General features: G+C 50.4%; 1 protein-coding gene across 3 annotated transcripts in view; it reads right to left on the reverse strand.

Annotated features, from left to right (window-relative positions):
• The window catches only part of LOC141273670 (cGMP-dependent protein kinase 2-like), a 604,296-nt gene that overhangs the window by 230,702 nt on the left and 351,229 nt on the right, over positions 1-22,365 (reverse strand). For all 3 annotated transcript variants that reach the window (XM_073685845.1, XM_073685846.1, XM_073685847.1), the window contains one exon: positions 21,534-21,697. In XM_073685845.1, the coding sequence (XP_073541946.1) occupies positions 21,534-21,697 (164 nt within the window). The remainder of the gene's footprint in view (positions 1-21,533; positions 21,698-22,365) is intronic.

Below are 22,365 nucleotides of genomic sequence, written 5' to 3' on the forward strand. Positions count from 1 at the left end.
GTAATTACCTCATAAAGTGACAGTGGTCAGAATTGTAAAAATTGGCCCGGTCATTAACGTGCAAACCACCCTCTGGGGTAAAGGGGTTAACCTCAGAACAAAAGTGCTGGGGGCCCCTAGAACAGTGGGGGCCCTGTCCAATTGACAAATCTGCCTCACCAATACTGGCACTGACAGTAAATACAGCTTATTTTTGGAGTAGAGCTTATATTTCAAGCATACGCCAAAAATCCTGTAAAATCATGCTATGGATTATTTTTTCGAGGTAGGTCTTATTTTTGGGGAAACAATATATTTGTGTACCTTATGTGCATATGAATGTGCATATTTCATATATTAGTATGTGTAATGTGTCACCCCAGGCCTGGATGCCACAAACTTGTAAGGCTGCTGCGCCTGCACCATCACCCCCAGCATCCTATTACCTGCCCTGAGGCTACACTCCTCCCGTGGGGAGTTGTACTATTCCCTGCTGCATCCCAAACACCAGCCTCAGCGGTCTGCCTTGCAGCGGCGGTCCTCCCTGACCACAGTCCATGGGTGGCGTAGTCGGACATTACCTACAGCACATCATAGACTACCACTGTTCTGACCACCCTGAGCCATGGGACCGGGTCGCCACTACTACTCCCAGCATTGCCCTGAAGTCCGGTCTCGAGTGCCCCACGGCCCAGGGGGTGAGTCAGCTTTGGCGTAGTCGGCAGGATTGTGACCAACCTGCCACAAACGGGTATTGCGTGCCTGAAAAAGACTGTACACGTACCTTAAAAAGGAGTTTCCCGCCATCCGGAGCCGTTTCCCGTCGTTTTCAGCCGTCTCCCGCCATCTTCAGCAGTTTTCCCGCCATCTTCAGCCGTTTTCCCGCCATCGGACGCCATCTTCAGGACGCCGCGCGGGAAGAAGAGGGGCGTGGACGTCCAAACCGCGCGAGACCCGAAGCTCCGCCCCACGCACCGACGCTGCGCAAGGTCCTGGAAGGGAGAGAGAGCGACGCTGAAGTCACCAGGACGCGTCGCAAGGTCCTCGTCCGGAGCAGCACCAGCGGAGCCGCGGCCTACAGAAAAGGATCGTCGGAAGGTAGGCCACGCTTAACTAGGGGGGAGGAAGATGACGGACACGGAGGGGCCTTCTACAACCAGCGGGGCTGCAGCAGCGGTGATGCCGTTCTCTATGCCCTACATCCCCGGAGCAGCCTGGCTACCCCAATACTCAGGGTACCCCCATACCTTAACTGCCTTTAGGGAAAGACTGCACAGTTTATTCAAAGTTTATCCCCTGACAGAAGAACAGAAAGTGAGCATTCTAACTGGGGCAGAGGGCCAACCCACAGGCATAAGGTCATCAGGCCCGTCTAATTGGCGTGATAAGTTCGTGGGAGGATGCCCGGTCTTACCCGTAGTGCTGGACGGTATCCCCAAGAGTGCACTGCTGGACACCGGGTCTCAAGTGACTACCATCCCCTACGTACGTTTCAAGCTGTACTGGAGTGTCGCTGACATAACCCGCTACCCAGACGATGACTTAAGCATCATTGCCAGCAATGGCCAACCCGTGCCGCAGGTGGGGTTCAGAGAGATGACCATCAAGATTGGTAAGGTGGAACTGCCGGCACAGGGAGTGATCATTGTGGACATTGACCGTCGTGAAAGTCACCCTAAAACTGTGGGTACTAATGTGATTGAAAACTGTCTTTCAGAAGTAATTGTGATTTTACAGCAGGTGGCGATGAATGCGAGCTCCAGCCAACAGAGGGTCCTCCAGAAAGAGATAAGAGCCCTGATGAGACGGCAGCAGGTAGAACTGTCTGGTGGTGAGATCGGTAGCGTAAGAATGAGTGACTCATTCCCCATTTCCATGCCTCCCAAAAGTGAAATGATGATCTGGTGTCGGACTGCAATCGGGTTGAGAGGCAGAGACTACCAAGCCATGGTAGAACCCGTGTACTCAGACAGCAGGCCCACCATTTTGACAGCCCGGGGGGTGGTTGATGTCCGTCATGGGAGGGTGCCCGTTCGCATTCTCAACATTGGGGAGAGGGAGGTACACCTACCCAGGTACGCTACACTTGCCAAACTGTTTGCTGTTGAGCACAAAGCTATCAGGGCCGTGGAACCGTTGCCTCAATCTCCACAGGCGGAGAGTAATGGCTCCCAGAAACAAAAGGAGGACAGGTGCCAGAAACTCCATGTGGGTGCTGACTCCACTCCCCAGCACCAAAAACAAGGAGTCTACCGGGTGGTACAGGAGTACGAGAGAGTCTTTAGTAAGCACCCGCTAGACTTCGGCAGAGTAAAAGGGATAGAACACCATATCCCCACGGGGAGCCACCCACCAATAAAAGAGAGACACAGGCCTGTACCCCCTGCACATTATCAGAACGCCAAGGGTATGCTGAGAGAAATGAAAGAAGCTGGGGTCATTAGAGATAGCTGTAGCCCCCTGGGCAGCTCCCTTAGTTTTGGTGAAAAAGAAAGACGGTACCATGAGAATGTGCGTGGACTATAGACAAATCAATCGTATCACCCATAAAGATGCGTACCCGTTACCTAGGATAGAGGAGTCTTTAGCAGCTCTAAAATCAGCTAATTTCTTCTCTACTTTGGACCTTACTAGCGGGTACTGGCAGGTTCCTGTGGCAGAGGCTGACAAGGAGAAGACTGCCTTCACCACCCCGATGGGACTGAGCGAGTTCAACTGTATGCCCTTTGGGCTCTGCAACGCACCAGGGACCTTCCAGAGGCTGATGGAATGCTGTCTAGGGCACCGAAACTTCGAGACGGTCCTCCTTTACCTGGACGACGTGATCGTCTATTCGAAGACTTACGAGGACCATCTAAAGTACCTGGCCGAGGTGTTCGAAGCCCTGGCAGGCTATGGCATGAAAGTGAAGCCTTCAAAGTGCCACCTGTTAAAACCGAAAGTCCAATACCTAGGACACGTGGTGAGTAGCCCCCGACCCCGACAAAGTTACAGCCATCAAGAGCTGGCCAAGCCCCTCTAACATCAAGGAAGTGAGGCAATTCCTCGGGTTGGTAGGCTACTACCGAAGGTTCATCCCCGGGTTCACTAAGATGGCAGCCCCTATGCAGGACCTCCTGATAGGGCAATCTAAATCCAGAAGTCACAAGCCACCCTTCAAGTGGGACAAGCCGGAAGAGGAGTCTTTCCGCCAGTTGAAGATGGCCCTCACGGGGGACGAGATACTAGCCTACCCCGATTATGGCCAGCCTTTTATCCTGCACACAGATGCCAGTAATGTGGGGCTGGGAGCCCTACTGTCACAGAACCAACAGGGCAGAGAAAGGGTGATCGCATATGCCAGCCGGAAGCTGAGGCCCACTGAAAGAAACCCGGAGAACTACAGCTCCTTCAAGCTAGAATTCTTGGCAGTGGTGTGGGCCGTCACAGAACGGCTTAAGCATTACCTGGCCTCCGCAAAGTTCACCGTGTACACGGACAACAACCCGTTGACACATCTGGACAATGCAAGATTAGGTGCCCTAGAACAGCGGTGGATGGCCCGGCTATCCCATTATGACTTCACAATCAAATACCGGGCAGGCAGAACCAACGCCAACACAGACGCCCTATCAAGAATGCCCCACCTACCTGAAGGAGAAGATGACTCGGAAGAGCTGGAGAAAATAGAGCTCCCTGCTTTCCACCGGTATGGGGCCACTCAGCTTTCTCACCGGTTAAGAGACAAGGACTTAACCACCGTCATGTTCAATCCCTTACCCCACCACGGCTGGGCTGAAACGCAAGATAGCAACCCTGCAATACGCCTGGTGAAAGACATGTTAACCCAGGAAGACGCTAGCCCTGGCCCAGACGCTCCAGAGGAAGCCAAGCAGATATAGAAGGAGAAAAGCAGGCTATTCCTCTACGAGGGTAAGCTGTGCAGAAGGCTTGTCAACCACCGGACGCACGAGCTGACCTGGCAGATAGTGGTCCCAAGGCGAGATGCAGCAATGGTCCTGGAGGCCTACCATGACAGAGCGGGACACTTCGGGTGGAAGAAACTGGAGTTCCTACTGAGAGAGCGGTTCTACTGGGTCGGCATGAGAAGGGCCATCGAGAAGTGGAGCAGGGACTGCGGCCCAAGTCACCTCAGAAGGAAGGACCGTACCAGCCAGCAGACACCCTTGAGGCCCATCGTCACCAGGCAGCCTCTTGAGCTGGTAGCTCTGGACCATGTGAAATTGGCTCCAAGCCGGTCGGGCTATGTCTATTCCCTGACAATTGTGGACCATTACTCCCGGTTTCTGGTAGTGGTTCCTGTTAAAGACCTGACAGCCCAAACTGCGGCCAAAGCCTTCCAGCAACACTTCTGCCGTCCACATGGGTATCCGGAACAGGTCTTGACAGATCAAGGTCCAGCATTTGAGGCTGAAGTATTCCCGGAGTTCTGCAACCTCTACGGCTGTAGGAAGATTCGGACAACGCCTTACCACCCGCAAACCAACGGGCTGTGTGAGAAAATGAACAATATCATCATCGATCTCCTCAAGACGTTACCCATGGAAGAACGCAGCCTGTGGCCGGAGAAGCTGCCAGACCTGATTGACTTGTACAACCATATCCCTGTGAATGCTACAAATTGCACCCCGGCTTACCTGATGCGAGAAAGACCAGGTAAACTGCCGATAGACCTGGAGATGGGAGTCCTGACACCTGAGGACACCTCCCCAGATGCAGACTGGGATACAGAACGGCGGCTACAGTACAAGAAGGTACAGGAGAGTGTGGAGAGGAGTCTGGCTCAAGCGAGAGAAAAGCAAGAGAGGCTCTTCAACCAACACACCCCTGCTGGTCCCCTGGAACCTGGTGAGCAGGTCCTGAAGCGGAAGAGAAGGTTACACAAGCTGGGTGACCAGTGGGAGAGAGAACCGTACACAGTACTGCAGTCTGACCACGACAACCCAAAGGTATGTGTGATTACCAAGGATGGAGGAGAAACCACTAGCACCGTCTCCAGAGACCACCTAAAACGGTGCCCCGAGCAACTACAGAGTCCAAGTGAAGATCAAGATGACCTTGAACCCGCAGAGGACAAGGAAGAGATGATCAGCACAGTTCTCGGAGAGTTCCCCCGGACCTGGACTCAGAAAAATGGCGCAATAGTGGTACCTGTCCTACACTTCCTTCAGCCTACCCAGCAGGAGCCTACAGGAGGACAGGAAGAACAAGAAGAGCAAGCGGCCCCAGAGGCGGAAGAACCCACGCCAGCAGCCCAGGAGAGTCTACCCTCTGCTGACAGTGAGCCTGCCATGCCTGCGGTAAGCCAAAGGACCCGCAGACAGCTACCTGCCCTACATGTACACCCAGCTAGTATCTGTACCCTCAATGATAGTGGGGAAAGCCAGGTTAGACCACCACCAAACAGTGGGCTACGGAGGTCAACCCAGAGCACTAGGGGTCAAATGCCAGCTCGCTGGAAGATCTAAATGTATAATGTATATATTTAATGTGTTATGTTTGTACCCTGGTTATTAATACTGTTTTCCAGTTTTTCATAGTGACAAATGGACTAAAAGGTTATGAACTTTGAGTAACCGGGACTTCCTTGTAAATATGTTCGGAGCCTAACCAAAGGAAAGAATAAAGACTGTCAAGGACTCGGGGCAAGGACAGACCCCTACCTGGTTAAGGCTCCCGTTGTGTTGGTGAAATGGACACCCGGTCACAGGCCATACTGTGACCTAAAGAACTCAATATGTGGTGTTGTTTGTTGTTTTCTTCTCTGTTATGTTTATGTTATAATTTATACCCTGTATCGTGTTTCTTGTTTAGTCCCGGAGTACTAAGCTTTCCTAGGGGGGAATGTGTCACCCCAGGCCTGGATGCCACAAACTTGTAAGGCTGTGTCTGAGAGCAGGAGGTAGGTTCTCTGGTCATGGACCATTTGCATGCAGCACCTCCTGTCCCAGGCCAGTAGGGGGAGCAGGCTGCCCCTATAAAAACTGGTACTGAGGGCAGGGTTAGGGAGACCAGGACCCACTTCTGAAGTATCCAGAGGGGTTCCCAGAAGAGAGGGACAGGTCAGCCGCAGCTGAGGAGTCCAGGAGGCAAAGGAGGAGCAGAAAGCCAGGGACAGAGGCGACGAGAGCCGGTCCTGGCAGAGAGAGAATACATAACTGGACACTGGGGTCCGAGGCTATCAGGGTTGCAAGTCCTGCAGCAGAAAACCAACCCGCAAGGGATTTCAGGTCCCTTGGCCTAAGAAGCCTGGAGGCTCCGCCACACAGAAGGACCGGTACAGCACGGAGAAGCTACAGGTACCTAAGGCCCGAGTTGCAAGCCATACAGGCGTAGTACACGGCAAGCTCAGGGACGTGGGCTATCATACCACTAAAGGGGGAGATAGTCAGCAAGGGCAGAGAGAGAGAACGGTAGGCCTACCCACTCACCCTGACCAGCGGAGCTCGCCCGAATGCCCTCAGACACCCAGGTCCATTCCTACCCTGTACTCCTGGTGGGTCTGTGAAAAGATCAGTAAAAGACCCTGGACTGCATTATTGGACTCTGTGTGGTTACTGCTGCACCTGCACCATCACCCCCAGCATCCTATTACCTGCCCTGAGGCTACACTCCTCCCGTGGCGAGTCGTACAATTCCCTGCTGCATCCCAAACACCAGCCTCAGCGGTCTGCCTTGCAGCGGCGGTCCTCCCTGACCGCAGTCCACGGGTGGTGTAGTCGGACATTACCTACAGCACATCATAGACTACCACTGGTCTGACCACCCTGAGCCACGGGACCTGGTCGCCACTACTACTCCCAGCATTGCCCTGAAGTCCGGTCTCGAGTGCCCCACGGCCCAGGGGGTGAGTCAGTAACATACCTGGTGGTGGGCTTGCATAGTGCACCATCTTTCACTATGCAAGATCGTAAACTTGATCATCAGTCCAGTCTGCTAGCCTGGCTTCTTTCCATGCTGTCTGTTTGTCTCTGTTCTGACTGCTTAGGGCGGCGGCCTGGTTACTTCCTGATTCTTGTAGCTGCTGTGGGCACACCCCTAATGCGTCCTCAGCCTATTGCTGTCTGTCACTGGATATTTAAACCAGCTTCACTTGGAAGCTGATGCCTGAGCAACTTTAACATTCAGTGTGCTCCTTGACTCTGAATGTGCCAGGTCCTGTTCTGTTTTTCCCTGCCTGTCCACCTTCCTGGAGGCTGTATTTCCAGGCCAGTCTGAACACGCTCCTTGCCTGTTCGTTTCTGCCTCTGGGGGCCGTATACCCAGGCTCGTTCCTGTATTTCGCTGCAGTAACAGTTCCTGTCTGAACTGTCTCCAAACCTGTTACTTGTTTTGTCTCTATGTCCGTTTCCTCCCTTTTTCTGCAGTGTCTGAACCAGCGCTTGGCTATACCTAGGCTCGTTCCTGTATTCTGTTGCAGTAACAGTTCCTGTCTGAACTGTCTCCTAACCTGTTACTTGTTTTGTGTCTATGTCTGTTTCCTCCCTTTTGCTGCAGTGTCTGAACCAGCACTTGGCTTTACCTAGGCTCGTTCCTGTATTTCATTGCATTAACAGTTCCTGTCTGAACTGTCTCCTAACCTGTTACTTGTTTTGTCTCTATGTTCGTTTCCTTCCTTTTGCTGCAGTGTCTGAACCAGCACTTGGCTTTACCTAGGCTCGTTCCTGTATTACGTTGCAGTACAGTTCTTGTCTGAACTGTCTCCTGGCCACTTACCTGTTTTGTCTCTGTGTCCGTTTCCTCTCTTTTTCTGCAGAGTCTGAACCTGCACCTAACTCCTACTCGTTGTCGCTGTACTTCTGTTTGTGAGTTTGGAGTCCACTCACTACTTCTTTGCAAGTACCTTGTGTGTATCTGGTTCTGCCTTTCCCTTCCAGTCTGTTCCGTGTGAACAGAGCCCTGTCCCGTCTGCTCTGTCTTTGCTCACCACTTTGGCGGTTTATCTCTGCTCTGTCTTACTTACTGCTCTGGCGGTTTCTGCCCGCTCTGCTCAGCCTTGTCCACCGCACTTGCGGTTTCGCTCTGCTCAGCCTTGTCCACCGCATCTGCGGTTTCGCTCTGCTCAGCCCTGTCCACCGCACTTGCGGTTTCGCTCTGCTCAGCCCAGTCCACCACACTTGCGGTTTCGCTCTGCGCTGCCTTGTCCACCGCACCTGCGGCTTCGCTCTGCTCAGCCCTGTCCACTACACCTGCGGTTTCGCTCTGCTCAGCCTTGTCCACCGCATCTGCGGTTTCGCTCTGCTCTGCCTTCCCCACCGCATCTGCGGTTTTGCTCTGCTCAGCCTTGTCCACCGCATCTGCGGTTTCGCTCTGCTCAGCCTTGTTAACCGCACCTGCGGTTTCACTTTACTCGTCTTGATTACCGCATCTGCGGCTCTGAACCCGTCTCCTAGTCTGTACTGGACCCTACCCTGCCTGTGCTCTAACCTGCCTGTTCCGGTATTCCCCGGTGTGGGTCAACAGCCGTGTCCGGGGTCTGACCTGGAGTCGCACCTGGTCCCTCTGCTCGGTTCCTCCCTGGTGCACAGGCGTCGTTAGACGTCATGCGACCTTGGTCAGATCGGGTAGATACCTAGTTACGCCCCTCCAGGCACTCTCCGGTTCATGGTCCAGTGGGATCACTAAACACACACACGCCAGTCAGTCCGGGCGTGTGCATAACAGTATGTGTGCTGGAGGGGCATGATGGGCATCACTGGCACACGACCAGCACAGGGCGCACTTTGCTATCAGTGTCTGTGTAACATACCTGGCGGCGTCCTTGCATAGTGGTCCATCTCCCACTGTGCAAGAGCGCGCACTTGAGCTCCTGTCCAGAATGTCTCTCTGGCTTCCCTCCTTGCTGTCTGTTTGTCTGTTTTGGCTGCATAGGGCGACGCCCGCTGAACTTCCTGTTTCTTGTACCTGCTGCGGACACGCCCCTGTTGCACCTTCAGCCTATTGCTGTCCATCTTTGGGTATTTATACCACCTTCTTCCTCAAGATGGCGCCTGAGCATTGTTTCTTGTCAGTTGGCTTTTTGTCTCTGACGTGCCAGGTCCTATCCTGTTTTCCTGCCTGTTTTCCAGTTCTGTGTCTGAACTGTGGTCTGTTCTCGTGAACACGCTTCTTGCCTGTTCTTTCGCCTTCTAGGGGCCGTATTCCTAGATCTGCCTGTCTGTGCCTTGCGGTATCTGTTCCCGTCTGAACAGAGTCCTGTTTGTGTCTCTGCCTTGCGGTATCTGTTCCCGTCTGAACAGAGTCCTGTTTGTGTTCCTGCCTTGCGGTATCTGTTCCCGTCTGAACAGAGTCCTGTTTGTGTTCCTGCCTTGCGGTATCTGTTCCCGTCTGAACAGAGTCCTGTTTGTGTTCCTGCCTTGCTGTCTCTGTTCCCGTTCCTCTGTTCCCTGTTGTCTGTGCCTCGTTTCTACTTTAACCTTGTCTCCCTTTTCCCTCTCTGTCTGTTTTCTGCATCTTTCTGCAGAGTCTGAACCCGCTCCTAAATTCCTTCTCGTCGTCTCTGTACCTCTGTTGTGAATTTAGTGTACGCTCGCTACTTCTATGTAAGTACTGTGCGTGCTTCTGGTTCTGCCTTTCCTTCTCCGTCTGTTCTTTGTGAACAGAGTCCTATCCCCTTGCCTTGTTTACCGCTCTGCGGTGTCCGCTCTGGTCCTGCTTAGCTTGCCGCTCTTGCGGTTTCTGCTCTGCTCCTGCCTTGTTTACCGCTCTGCGGTGTCCGCTCTGCTCCTGCTTAGCTTGCCGCTCTTGCGATGTCTGCTCTGCTCCTGCCTTGTTTACCGCTCTGCGGTGTCCGCTCTGCTCCTGCTTAGCTTGCCGCTCTTGCGGTTTCTACTCTGCTCCTGCCTTGTTTACCGCTCTGCGGTGTCCGCTCTGCTCCTACTTAGCTTGCCGCTCTTGCGGTTTCTGCTCTGCTCCTGCCTTGTTTACCGCTCTGCGGTGTCCGCTCTGCTCCTGCTTAGCTTGCCGCTCTTGCGGTTTTCACTCTGCTCTTGCCTTGCTTGTCGCTCCTGCGGTTTCTGCTCTGCTCTTATCTTGCTTACTGCTTCTGCGGTTTCCGCCCTGCCCTGCTTCTGCCCGCTGCTCCGGCAGTCCTGTCCTGCCCTGCTTGTGCTCGCTGCTCCTGCAGCCCCGTCCTGCTCTGTTCTTGCCCACCGCTTCGGGCGTTCCCTCTCTGCTGTGGTTGTCTACCGCATCTGCGGTTCTGTTACCCAGTCTGTACTGGGTCTTAACCTCTCTGTGCTCCAGTCCGTCCTTTCGGCCAGTACCTCCCTGCCTGCATACTCGCCTGTATCCACCCGTCTGCATACCTGCCGTGTTCGCTTATATCCACCAGTCTGTGCCAGCCTAACCTGCCTGTTCCAGTAATCCCTGTGTGGGTCAACCCCCGTGTCCGGAGTTTGACCTGGAGTAGCACCGGGTCCCTCTGCCCGGTTTCTCCCTGGTGCACTGGCGTCGTATGCCGTCGTGCCATCTTGGTCGGATCGGCCAGATACTTAGTCACGCCCCTCCAGGCACTCTCCGGTTCATGGTCCAGTGGAACCACAACACCCTCACACGCCAGTCAGTCCGGGCGTGTGCATAACAGCATGCTCAGGCCATGGTTCCCGTTGAGCCCCACGGCCTTTGCTCTCTGAGAAGTTTTCCAGCGAATACATGCATTAAAATAAATAAATAATTTTTTTTTTCCCTTTAGCTGAGTTCCAGGCGAATTACGCACCCGTCCAGATGGATCTATCTGCTCTCGTTCCTGCGGATCCGCTACGTTATTATGGGGATCCAAGACAAAGTTGTGCATTTGTGGAGCAATGCATGCTACACTTCAAGTTCTACCCTCTATGTTTTCCCACCGATCGGGTTAAGGTGGCATTCATTATGTCTTACCTGGCGGGTGATGCCTTGGAATGGATCAACCCCCTATATGAAACACAGGATCCGATCCTCCTGGACCTAATGGCCTTCCTGGTGGCCTTTCTAATGGTCTTTGATGATCCTAACCCGGAGGCTCCTGCTGAAGCTTCACTTCCCAATATCCCGGAGCAGCCCCAATGGGTAATGTGTGTGGGTAGCGCAATAGTCCTCCAGCCCAATGAGACTACTGCCCACCCAGAATCCTCACAGGGTGACTACGCTTTCCGGAATACTTCTCCCAACCTCAAGAGGCAGTCCAGACGTGCTAGACGTAGAGGCAAGCCGTCACGCCAGGGTCTGTCCTCCCTGAGACCTCCTGACCCCAACCTTGAAGTCCCTACTGAAGCTTCATCTCCCTGTATCCCGGAGAAGCCCCAACGGGTAATGTGCGTGGGTAGTGCACCAGTTCTCCTGCCCGAAGAGACTTCTGCCCATCCAGACTCCACACAGGAGAACTTCCTGCACCCGGCATCAGATGCTTCAACCACTTTAACCGGTGTGCATGTCCAAGGATGCTCCAAAGCTGTGGTTACCTCAGAGTCTGTGCACCTCTACTACCTGGCGGAGGACCCCCTGTTGCCTCCTGAATCCTCCGGGATACCACTCGATGACAAATGGAGAGAGACTTCTCTACACCCGGTACTCGATACTTTGTCCGCTTCGTCCTGTGAGCCTGACAATGGGTACCCCAAAGTGGTAGTTACCCCCGAGTCTCTACACCCCTCCGACCAGGCGGAGGACCTCCAGTTGTCTCCTGAACCCTTCGGGGTGCTACCTGGTAGCGAAAGGACAGAGACTCTCCTATACTCTGTACCTGATACCTCGCTCGCTTCGTCCAGTGAGTCCAACCTAGTGTACTCCGAAGCAGAGGTTACTCCCGAGTCTCTACACCCCTCCGACCAGGCGGAGGACCTCCAGTTGTCTCCAGAACCCTTCGGGGTGCTACCTGGTAGCGAAAGGACAGAGACTCTCCTATACTCTGTATCTGATACCTCGCTTGCTTCGTCCAGTGAGTCCGACCTAGTGTACTCTGAAGCAGAGGTTACCCGTGAGTCTCTACACCCCTCTGACCAGGCGGAGGACCGCCAGTTGTCTCCAGAACCCTTCGGGGTGCCACCTGGTGGTGAATGGACAGAGACTTTCCTATACTCGGTACCCGATACCTCGCCTGCTTCGTCCAGTGAGTCCGACCTAGTGTATTCTGAAGCAGATGTTTTCTCTGAGCCTCGGCACTCTTCTGACCCGGCGGAGGACCTCCAGTTGTTTCCTGAATCCTCCGGGGTACCACCAGATAACAAAGAGACAGTGACTTTTCCTCATTATGTACCTGATAACCCGTCTATTTCTTCCTGTGAGCTTGACAAGATGTACCTCGAAGCAGAGATTACCCCCAAGTCTCTGTCCCCCTCCAACCCGGTGGAGGACTTCCAGTTGTCTCCTGTACCCTCTGGGGTGCCACCTGAAAATATGTGGAGAGAGACTTCCTTGTGTGCTGTTCCTGGTACTCCACCCATTTCGTCTGTTGCTAAGGGTGGCTGGATGGGAGGTAGCATCCTAGCTACCCAGAGGAGACCAGTTTTTCCGGTGGACAGTGGAAGTGATCTCTTCGAAGTGAAGAATTGGCCCTCGAATTCCCTGCGGAAGATTCTGGCAGGACTGAAGAAGAGGGGGCGTAAGGGGGGGGGTACTGTAACATACCTGGCGGCGTCCTTGCATAGTGGTCCATCTCCCACTGTGCAAGAGCGCGCACTTGAGCTCCTGTCCAGAATGTCTCTCTGGCTTCCCTCCTTGCTGTCTGTTTGTCTGTTTTGGCTGCATAGGGCGACGCCCGCTGAACTTCCTGTTTCTTGTACCTGCTGCGGACACGCCCCTGTTGCACCTTCAGCCTATTGCTGTCCATCTTTGGGTATTTATACCACCTTCTTCCTCAAGATGGCGCCTGAGCATTGTTTCTTGTCAGTTGGCTTTTTGTCTCTGACGTGCCAGGTCCTATCCTGTTTTCCTGCCTGTTTTCCAGTTCTGTGTCTGAACTGTGGTCTGTTCTCGTGAACACGCTTCTTGCCTGTTCTTTCGCCTTCTAGGGGCCGTATTCCTAGATCTGCCTGTCTGTGCCTTGCGGTATCTGTTCCCGTCTGAACAGAGTCCTGTTTGTGTCTCTGCCTTGCGGTATCTGTTCCCGTCTGAACAGAGTCCTGTTTGTGTTCCTGCCTTGTGGTATCTGTTCCCGTCTGAACAAAGTCCTGTTTGTGTTCCTGCCTTGCGGTATCTGTTCCCGTCTGAACAGAGTCCTGTTTGTGTTCCTGCCTTGCGGTATCTGTTCCCGTCTGAACAGAGTCCTGTTTGTGTTCCTGCCTTGCTGTCTCTGTTCCCGTTCCTCTGTTCCCTGTTGTCTGTGCCTCGTTTCTACTTTAACCTTGTCTCCCTTTTCCCTCTATGTCTGTTTTCTGCGTCTTTCTGCAGAGTCTGAACCCGCTCCTAAATTCCTTCTCGTCGTCTCTGTACCTCTGTTGTGAATTTAGTGTACGCTCGCTACTTCTATGTAAGTACTGTGCGTGCTTCTGGTTCTGCCTTTCCTTCTCCGTCTGTTCTTTGTGAACAGAGTCCTATCCCCTTGCCTTGTTTACCGCTCTGCGGTGTCCGCTCTGGTCCTGCTTAGCTTGCCGCTCTTGCGGTTTCTGCTCTGCTCCTGCCTTGTTTACCGCTCTGCGGTGTCCGCTCTGCTCCTGCTTAGCTTGCCGCTCTTGCGGTGTCTGCTCTGCTCCTGCCTTGTTTACCGCTCTGCGGTGTCCGCTATGCTCCTGCTTAGCTTGCCGCTCTTGCGGTTTCTACTCTGCTCCTGCCTTGTTTACCGCTCTGCGGTGTCCGCTCTGCTCCTACTTAGCTTGCCGCTCTTGCGGTTTCTGCTCTGCTCCTGCCTTGTTTACCGCTCTGCGGTGTCCGCTCAGCTCCTGCTTAGCTTGCCGCTCTTGCGGTTTTCACTCTGCTCTTGCCTTGCTTGTCGCTCCTGCGGTTTCTGCTCTGCTCTTATCTTGCTTACTGCTTCTGCGGTTTCCGCCCTGCCCTGCTTCTGCCCGCTGCTCCGGCAGTCCTGTCCTGCCCTGCTTGTGCTCGCTGCTCCTGCAGCCCCGTCCTGCTCTGTTCTTGCCCACCGCTTCGGGCGTTCCCTCTCTGCTGTGGTTGTCTACCGCATCTGCGGTTCTGTGACCCAGTCTGTACTGGGTCTTAACCTCTCTGTGCTCCAGTCCGTCCTTTCGGCCAGTACCTCCCTGCCTGCATACTCGCCTGTATCCACCCGTCTGCATACCTGCCGTGTTCGCTTATATCCACCAGTCTGTGCCAGTCTAACCTGCCTGTTTCAGTAATCCCTGTGTGGGTCAACCCCCGTGTCCGGAGTTTGACCTGGAGTAGCACCTGGTCCCTCTGTCCGGTTTCTCCCTGGTGCACTGGCGTCGTATGCCGTCGTGCCATCTTGGTCGGATCGGCCAGATACTTAGTCACGCCCCTCCAGGCACTCTCCGGTTCATGGTCCAGTGGAACCACAACACCCGCACACGCCAGTCAGTCCGGGCGTGTGCATAACAGTCTGCACCTGATTTGTAGGAAGATCATTGATTACTTTTTATACTTTGTAGACTCTGAGCCCTCGTGGGCAGCGTCCTCTCTCCTCCTGTACCAGTTTGCTGCTGCGTTTTTGTTCAAGATTTTTGTAATTGTTTTTGCTATGTATACTGCCTTTTTCACATGTAAAATGCCATGGAATAAATGGCGCTATAATAATAATAAATAATAATAATGCAGGATTGTTTAGGCTATAAGGTTCTTTGTGGGAAATGTGTTATAATTTTAATGGCAAAAATGTCAGTATTTTCTATATGATTATTCTGGTATTGAAAAGTTAAACAGGCTCAGGAAAAATGTGTTTTACAGAAACTTTAAGCAGATCACACACACTACGGTGCTGTCAACACTTGAATGAGGCTGAGCTGTAATACCAGACACAACTTATGCACAAGATTGGCACTGTTTATGTAATAAATAAAACAAGCTCTAAATGATCTTGGAATGGAATATTGGACAATATCTTAGTTTCTAATTTTGATAATAAGAGTTGCACCTTTTTTTTTTTTACAAAGTTTATTGAAGTACAAGTTTTCAGGATAATCATGCAATAACATAAGCTATTATTATGTGTACTAAATGTGGCATACAGCTCCGCAGCTGTTACTTATTGAAAAAAAAAATCCTCTTCTATATTAATGCATGCCGCTGAATTCTTGTTCATCCTTTTCCCATTTTCACAGCTTTTATTGCTGCTTGCATAATCTAACAGCCTACTTGTATAATTAGTCAAATATTTATGTTAAAGTTTGTTTAAAAGAATTTGGCAGATCAGTCTGGAAGTTTTCAGTATGCAATGTGCCTCACTTTGCTAGTTTAAAAATATACTTACAGTGCCTACAAGTAGTATTCAACCCCCTGCAGATTCAGCCTGGAAGTGGGAAATACACTGCAGCAAATTTTTTTTTTTTTTTTTTTAAAACGTGAAAAGTTAATTCAGAGTGTCATTTATTATTCAACCCCTCAAACCACAAGAATTCTGTTTGGTCCCCCTAAAGTATTAAGAAGTAGTTCAGGCACCAAGAATAATGAGCTTCACATGTGTGGATTAAAGATCTCTTTTGCCAGCCTTTTCTGACTATTTAAGACCCTCCCCAAACTTGTGAACAGCACTCAGACATGGTCAACATGGGAAAGACAAAGGAGCATTCCAAGGCCATCAGAGACAAGATCGTGGAGGGTCACAAGGCTGGCAAGGGGTACAAAACCCTTTCCAAGGAGTTGGGCCTACCTGTCTCCACTGTTGGGAGCATCATCCGTAAGTGGAAGGCTTATGGAACTACTGTTAGCCTTCCACGGCCAGGACAGCCTTTGAAAGTGTCCTCCCGTGCCGAGGCCAGGCTTGTCCGAAGAGTCAAGGCTAACCCAAGGACAACAAGGAAGGAGCTCCGGGAAGATCTCATGGCAGTGGGGACATTGGTTTCAGTCAATACCATAAGTAACGTACTCCACCGCAATGGTCTCCGTTCCAGACGAGCCCGTAAGGTACCTTTACTTTCAAAGCGTCATGTCAAGGCTCGTCTACAGTTTGCTCATGATCACTTGGAGGACTCTGAGACAGACTGGTTCAAGGTTCTATGGTCTGATGAGACCAAGATCGAGATCTTTGGTGCCAACCACGCACTGCATACGACCCCAAGAATACCATCCCTACAGTCAAGCATGGTGGTGGCAGCATCATGCTGTGGGGCTGTTTCTCTGCCAAGGGGCCTGGCCATCTGGTCCGCATCCATGGGAAGATGGATAGCACGGCCTACCTGGAGATTTTGGCCAAGAACCTCCGCTCCTCCATCAAGGATCTTAAGATGGGTCGTAATTTCATCTTCCAACAAGACAACGACCCAAAGCACACAGCCAAGAAAACCAAGGCCTGGTTCAATAGGGAAAAAGTCAAGGTGTTGGAGTGGCCTAGTCAGTCTCCTGACCTTAACCCAATTGAAAACTTGTGGAAGGAGCTCAAGAATAAAGTCCACATGAGACACCCAAAGAACCTAGATAACTTGGAGAAGATCTGCATGGAGGAGTGGGCCAAGATAACTCCACAGACCTGTGCCGGCCTGATCAGGTCTTATAAAAGACGATTATTAGCTGTAATTGCAAAAAAGGGTTATTCCACAAAATATTAAACATAGGGGTTGTATAATAATTGACCCACACTTTTATGTTTAAAATTTAATAAAATTCAACTGAGCAACATAACTTTTTGGTTTGTAAGATTTATGCTTCTGTTCATAAAACCTACTCTCGTTTGCAGTTTGAAGGCTCTAACTTATTTGCATCTTATCAAACCAGCTAAATCTGCAGGGGGTTGAATACTACTTGTAGGCACTGTACATAAGTCTTCTATTATTATAAACTACAACAATGACAAAAAAAACATCCTGTCTTTAAAAATAATAAACACATTGCATATTATAGATTTTCCCGTATAAGGCTATGTGCCCACTATGCAGAAATGCTCAAGATTTTTTCCTGAGCATTTCTGCACCTCCCTGGCAGAAAAAAACGCATGCGGATTGTACATGCGTTTTCCTGCCAGGGACATGCGGAAATGGAGCGTTATTCACTGACATTTCCGCATGCGGATTGACAAGCGCTTTCCAAGCGATTAGCATCACTTGGAAAGTGCTTGTGACAACTAGGTCACACTATATAAATCCAAGCAAACGGCATGGATTTATATAGTGTGACCGAGAGAGTGGTTAAAAATAAAAAAATAAATATATACTTACCCTCCGATGGCCCGCGCTGGCTTGTTTCGCTCGGTCCCGGCTGCCGGCAGCGGTGAATTGAAAGACCTGCCGACGTCAGCGTCGCATGACCCGTCACATGACTCTGACGTCAGCGCAGGTCCTTCAATCCACTGTGAAGTGCCGGGAAGCAAGGAGGAGCGCTGCGCGGGCCGCCAGAAGGTAAATATACATTTATGTTTTATTTTATTCTATTTTTACAGATTTTTTAATGGTACCTGGGTGTGGAGGAGACTCTCCTCTCCTCTACACCAGGGTACCATCCGCACATTAGAATGCGCCAATTACGCAAGTACAGATGCAGTCTTGCGGCATTGGCGCGTTCTAACGCAAGTCAATGGCGGCGAAAACGCTGCGCTTCCGCAAAATTAATGGACATGCTGCGGATTTTTGAGCGCAGCATAAACGCTGCGGAAAAATCCGCAGCATGGGCATTGAAAGTGCGAAATTGCATAGGGGACCATGGTAGAAGGCTTACCATGCGTTTATCATGCATTTACGCTGCGGAAATTTCCTCACCAAAAACGCATGAAATACGCATCGTGGGGACACAGCCTTAAAGTCATCGAGTACAATACCATGCAAAAGCCTAGGCAGATGTGGAAAATATTCGGCAAAGCATGAATTCTTTGAAAAATAGAAGCATTAATATTTTATTTTTATCAATTAACAAACTGCAAAGTGAATGAACAAGAGATAAATCTAAAGCAAATAAATATTTGTATTGCTCATCCTTTACCTTCAAAACAGTGTCAATTCTTCTAGGTACACTTAGGCTATGTGCCCACGATGCAGAAATGCTCCAGATTTTTCCTGAGCGTTTCTGCATCTCCCTGGCAGAAAAAACGCATGCGGATTTTACATGCGCTTTTTCTGCCAGGTAGAAGCGTTTGTCAAGCGTTTTTTTCACATGCAATTTCGCATGCGGGTTGTCAAGCGCTTTTCCAAGCGATTTTAGCATCACTTGGAAAAGTGCAAGACAACTTGGTCACACTATATAAATCCATGCAACCGGCATGGATTTATATAGTGTGACCAAGTTATAGTTAAAAAGAATGGTAAAAAATAAACATTATACTCACCTTCTGATGGCCCCCGGTCTCCTTGTCCGTTGCGTCCAGTGTGTTGGGCGGCTCGCGGTGGTCTAAAAGGACCTTCCATGACGTCATTTAGTCATGTGACAGGTCACGCGACTGCCGATGTCAGCGGTCGAGTGACCTGTCACATGACTAAATGATGTCATGGAACGTCCTTTTAGACCACCGAGAGCTGCCGGGGAGCCAGGACACATCGTACAGGAGACCGGGGGCCATCAGAAGGTGAGTATAATGTTTATTTTATTTTTTGAAATCTTTTTTTTTACAGGTACCATGGTACCCGGGGTTTGGATGAGAGTCTACTCATCTCCAGACTCAGGTACCATCCGCACATTGAAGCGCTTCATATCCGCATGTGCACATGTAGTCATGCGGATATTAAGTGATTCAATGCAAGTCAATGGCGGCAAAAACGCCGCGCTTACGCAAAATAATTGGTAGTGCTGCGGATTTTTCAGCAATGATAATCCGCAGGGGAAATTTCCACAGCATGTGCACAGCACATGCGAATTATCATTGGGGAACATTGCAGACCTTCTAACAAGCATTTTTTAAGCGTTTCTCCGGCGGAATTGCCTCTGCGGAAATACTTAAAAAATGCATAGTGGGCACACAGCCTTACACACAGTTTTTGAAGGAACTTGGCCGGAAGGTAGTTCCAAACATCCTGGAGAAGTAACCACAGATCTTCTATGGATGCACACATGTGCAAAACCCTCTGTCTCTGCAGGTAATTCCAGACAGACTCAATGGTGTTGCAATCAGGGCTCTGTGGGTGCCATATCTTTGTAGCGTCGGCGTCCCTGCCTCCTGCTAGGCAGGGACGCCGTTCCCCTCACCTCTCTGCTCCGTGCCCGGCGTCCTCCTCCCGCTCTGCTGGCAGCGCGCGCTGCTTCCCAGTCACTGTGCTTAGGGCGCGTGCGTGCGCGCTCCCTCTATCTTAAAGGGGCCGCGCGCGCCGTCCTAAGGAGTCCCCGGCCACCATATATAAGGCACCTCCTCCAAAATGGAGGTGCCCGAGCAATGTTATCGCAAAGCCTTTCAACTCAGCTTCAGCCCTCAGGTCCCGTTACCAGTTACCTGCCAGTCACCTGCCACATTCCTGCTTGATACCTGCCTGATACCTGCCTGATATCTGCTTACCTGCTTGCTATCCTGTGGTCCGACAGTCTGCCTACCAGCACCTGCCAGTCTGTCTATGGATCAGTCCGCCTGCGGACCAGGAAGTACCTGCCAGATACCTGCCTGATACCTGCCTGCCTGTCCAGAGACTCTTACTCGCTCACCTGGGAGCGCTTACCTGCTACCTACCTGCTGGCCTACCTGGAGGCTTAGCCGTCACTTGCTGTGACCACCTGCCTGTCCAGAGACTCTTGCCCGCTCACCTGGGAGCGCTCACCTGCTACCTGCCTGCTAGCCTACCTGGAGGCTCTGCCGTCACTTGCCGTGACCACCTGCCTGTCCAGAGACTCTTGCCCGCTCACCTGGGAGCGCTCACCTGCTACCTGCCTGCTAGCCTACCTGGAGGCTCTGCCGTCACTTGCCGTGACCACCTGCCTGTCCAGAGACTCTTGCCCGCTCACCTGGGAGCGCTCACCTGCTACCTGCCTGCTAGCCTATCTAGAGACTCTTTCCCTGCTGTCACTTGCCGTGACCACCTGCCCATCTAGAGACTCTTTCCCTGCTGTCACTTGCCGTGACCACCTGCCCGTCTAGAGACTCTTACCCTTCTGTCACTTGCCGTGACCATCCGCCTGTCAAGAGACTGTCCCCGTCACTTGCCATGACTTCCTGCCCTTCTACCCAGAGACTGTCCCTGTCACTTGCCGTGACTACCTGCCCGCCTTCCCTGGGAGCCACCCGCTTCCTTACAAGGACTGCCCCTTTGTATAGTTGCTCAGAGGTTCCACCTCTCAGACCCGTTACAATCTTCACTTCCTGGACTTCTTGTTTTTCTTTACACAGAAGATAATTCTTAATGACATTGGCTGTATGTTAGGGGATGTTGTCCTGCTGCAGAATACATTTGGAGCTAATCAGATGCCTCCCTGATGATATTGAATGATGGATAAGTATTTGCCTCTTTATCTCAGCTCTGAGGACACCATTAATCCTGACCAAATCCCCAACTACATTTGTTAAAATGCAGGCCCAAATTTGCGAGGAACCTCCACCATGCTTTACTTTTGCCTGCAGACGCTAATTATTGTACCACTCTCCAGGCCTTCGCAGAATAAAGTGCCTTCTGTTACAGCCAAATATTTCACATTTTGACTCAGATCACCTGTTGCAATTTTTCTGCATCCCAGTCCCTATGTTTTCGTGCAAAGTTGAGATGTCACTTGGCCTTGTTGCTATGTTGAAGGTATGTTCTTCAAACATTAAATGGGTACAGCTGGGTGGCACTGGTTGCTGCCAGTTCTGTGCTGATGGCAATATTGTATATCTTCCAATTTTGAAGGAAAGTAAACATGATGTGTTTTGATCTTCTGCATTAAGTTTTATTGGCTAAGCACTGAGTCTACGATATGATGTTGGCCATTTCTTGGTGTTTCTTCAAACAAAATCCATCATCACATCTTGAAATCTCAACTGCTACTTTGACATCTTTTCTTGGGAGAGACTTTGTTGATGCAGTATAACTACCTTATATCTTCCTGCTGTGCTTAGTCTTGCCATGTTGTATGATTTGTGACATGAGACTGTCTTCAATAACCTCAACTTTGTAACAGATTTTGGCTGTTACTCACTCAGTTGTAAGTGTCCTACACAACTGTTTCAGTTAATGACTGTGTTTTTACCTACCTGTAAAAATGATTATCATTAGAACCTTTTTGGCATGATAGGTTACTCATTCAGTTGACTATAATCTTAGAAAGTCTCTGACTTTGTCCAAGTGTACCTAGTAGAATTGAAACTGTTTTGAATGCAAAGGGTGGTCACACCAAATACTTGAATCAGTTTAGACTGCCGCATTTCAAGAAAACTGCTCTTTCATTCATTGACTTTGCATTTTGTCAAATGATAAAAATATATCATTAGTACTTTTATTTTTTAAAGCATTCTTACTTTGCAGCAGTATTTCCACACTTTGTTAATACTTTTGCACAGTACTGCAAATGTCCAATACATTGACAAGTCCAATCCAAAATTCTGTATTCTGTACAAAATAATTACTCACCTTCCAGTTAAGAGTTCATAGATGAGTATACCAAGAGACCAGTAATCTGCTCCAAAGTCATGTCCTCTGTTCATGATTATCTCTGGGGCCACATACTCAGGAGTTCCACAAAATGTCCATGTCTTTTTTCCTGGTCCAATCTTTTTTGCAAACCCAAAATCTACCTAAAGAACAAGAAAAACAAGTTAATATAATGGACAAGTAATTAGTCATCAGTTTGTTAATAGGGAATATTTCTCTTTTACTAAAACACAGATGCACATCTATGACTGTTTTTTTGTTACTGATTTCTTTAAGGCCTCATTCAAATGTCTGTTTTTCTCGAGTATGAGAAAAACAAACTGATTATTTTGATCAGACTTTGATCAGAGCTTGACCAGAGTTTGATTAGAGTGTTGTCTAAGTGTCATCAGTTTTTCTCGTATGTGGAGAAAAAAAAAGTTTCTCCACCTTTTCCTTTATGACTGTGAATATCGGACCACACTCGAATGTTATCTGAGTGTGAAAATTTTTTTCCATGGACCCATAGACTTGCATTGCAATTTGGATCTGACCCTCGGATAAAAATCGAACATGTCAGCCCGACTTTCCATGGATTGCTTGGTCCATGAAAAATCACAGATATGAGAATTGCCCCATAGACTATCACAGGTACAAGTGCTATTCATGAAAACCACAGATATCGATTGCATGTGAAAATTTGACCTCTGAATAAAGCTGTACAATATGATCATGCATGGCAAGTTTACAAAATTTTGAGCATTTTTCGCATCCTCCTTTTTTCGGGTTTTCCTTTGGCTTATAATTTTCAGGCCACTTTCATTCCTCATTC

Source organism: Phyllobates terribilis, unplaced genomic scaffold, assembly GCF_046119375.1.
Source record: "Phyllobates terribilis strain yellow unplaced genomic scaffold, ASM4611937v1 Scaffold_5__5_contigs__length_657084704, whole genome shotgun sequence".
NCBI classification, from domain to species: Eukaryota; Metazoa; Chordata; class Amphibia; order Anura; family Dendrobatidae; genus Phyllobates; species Phyllobates terribilis.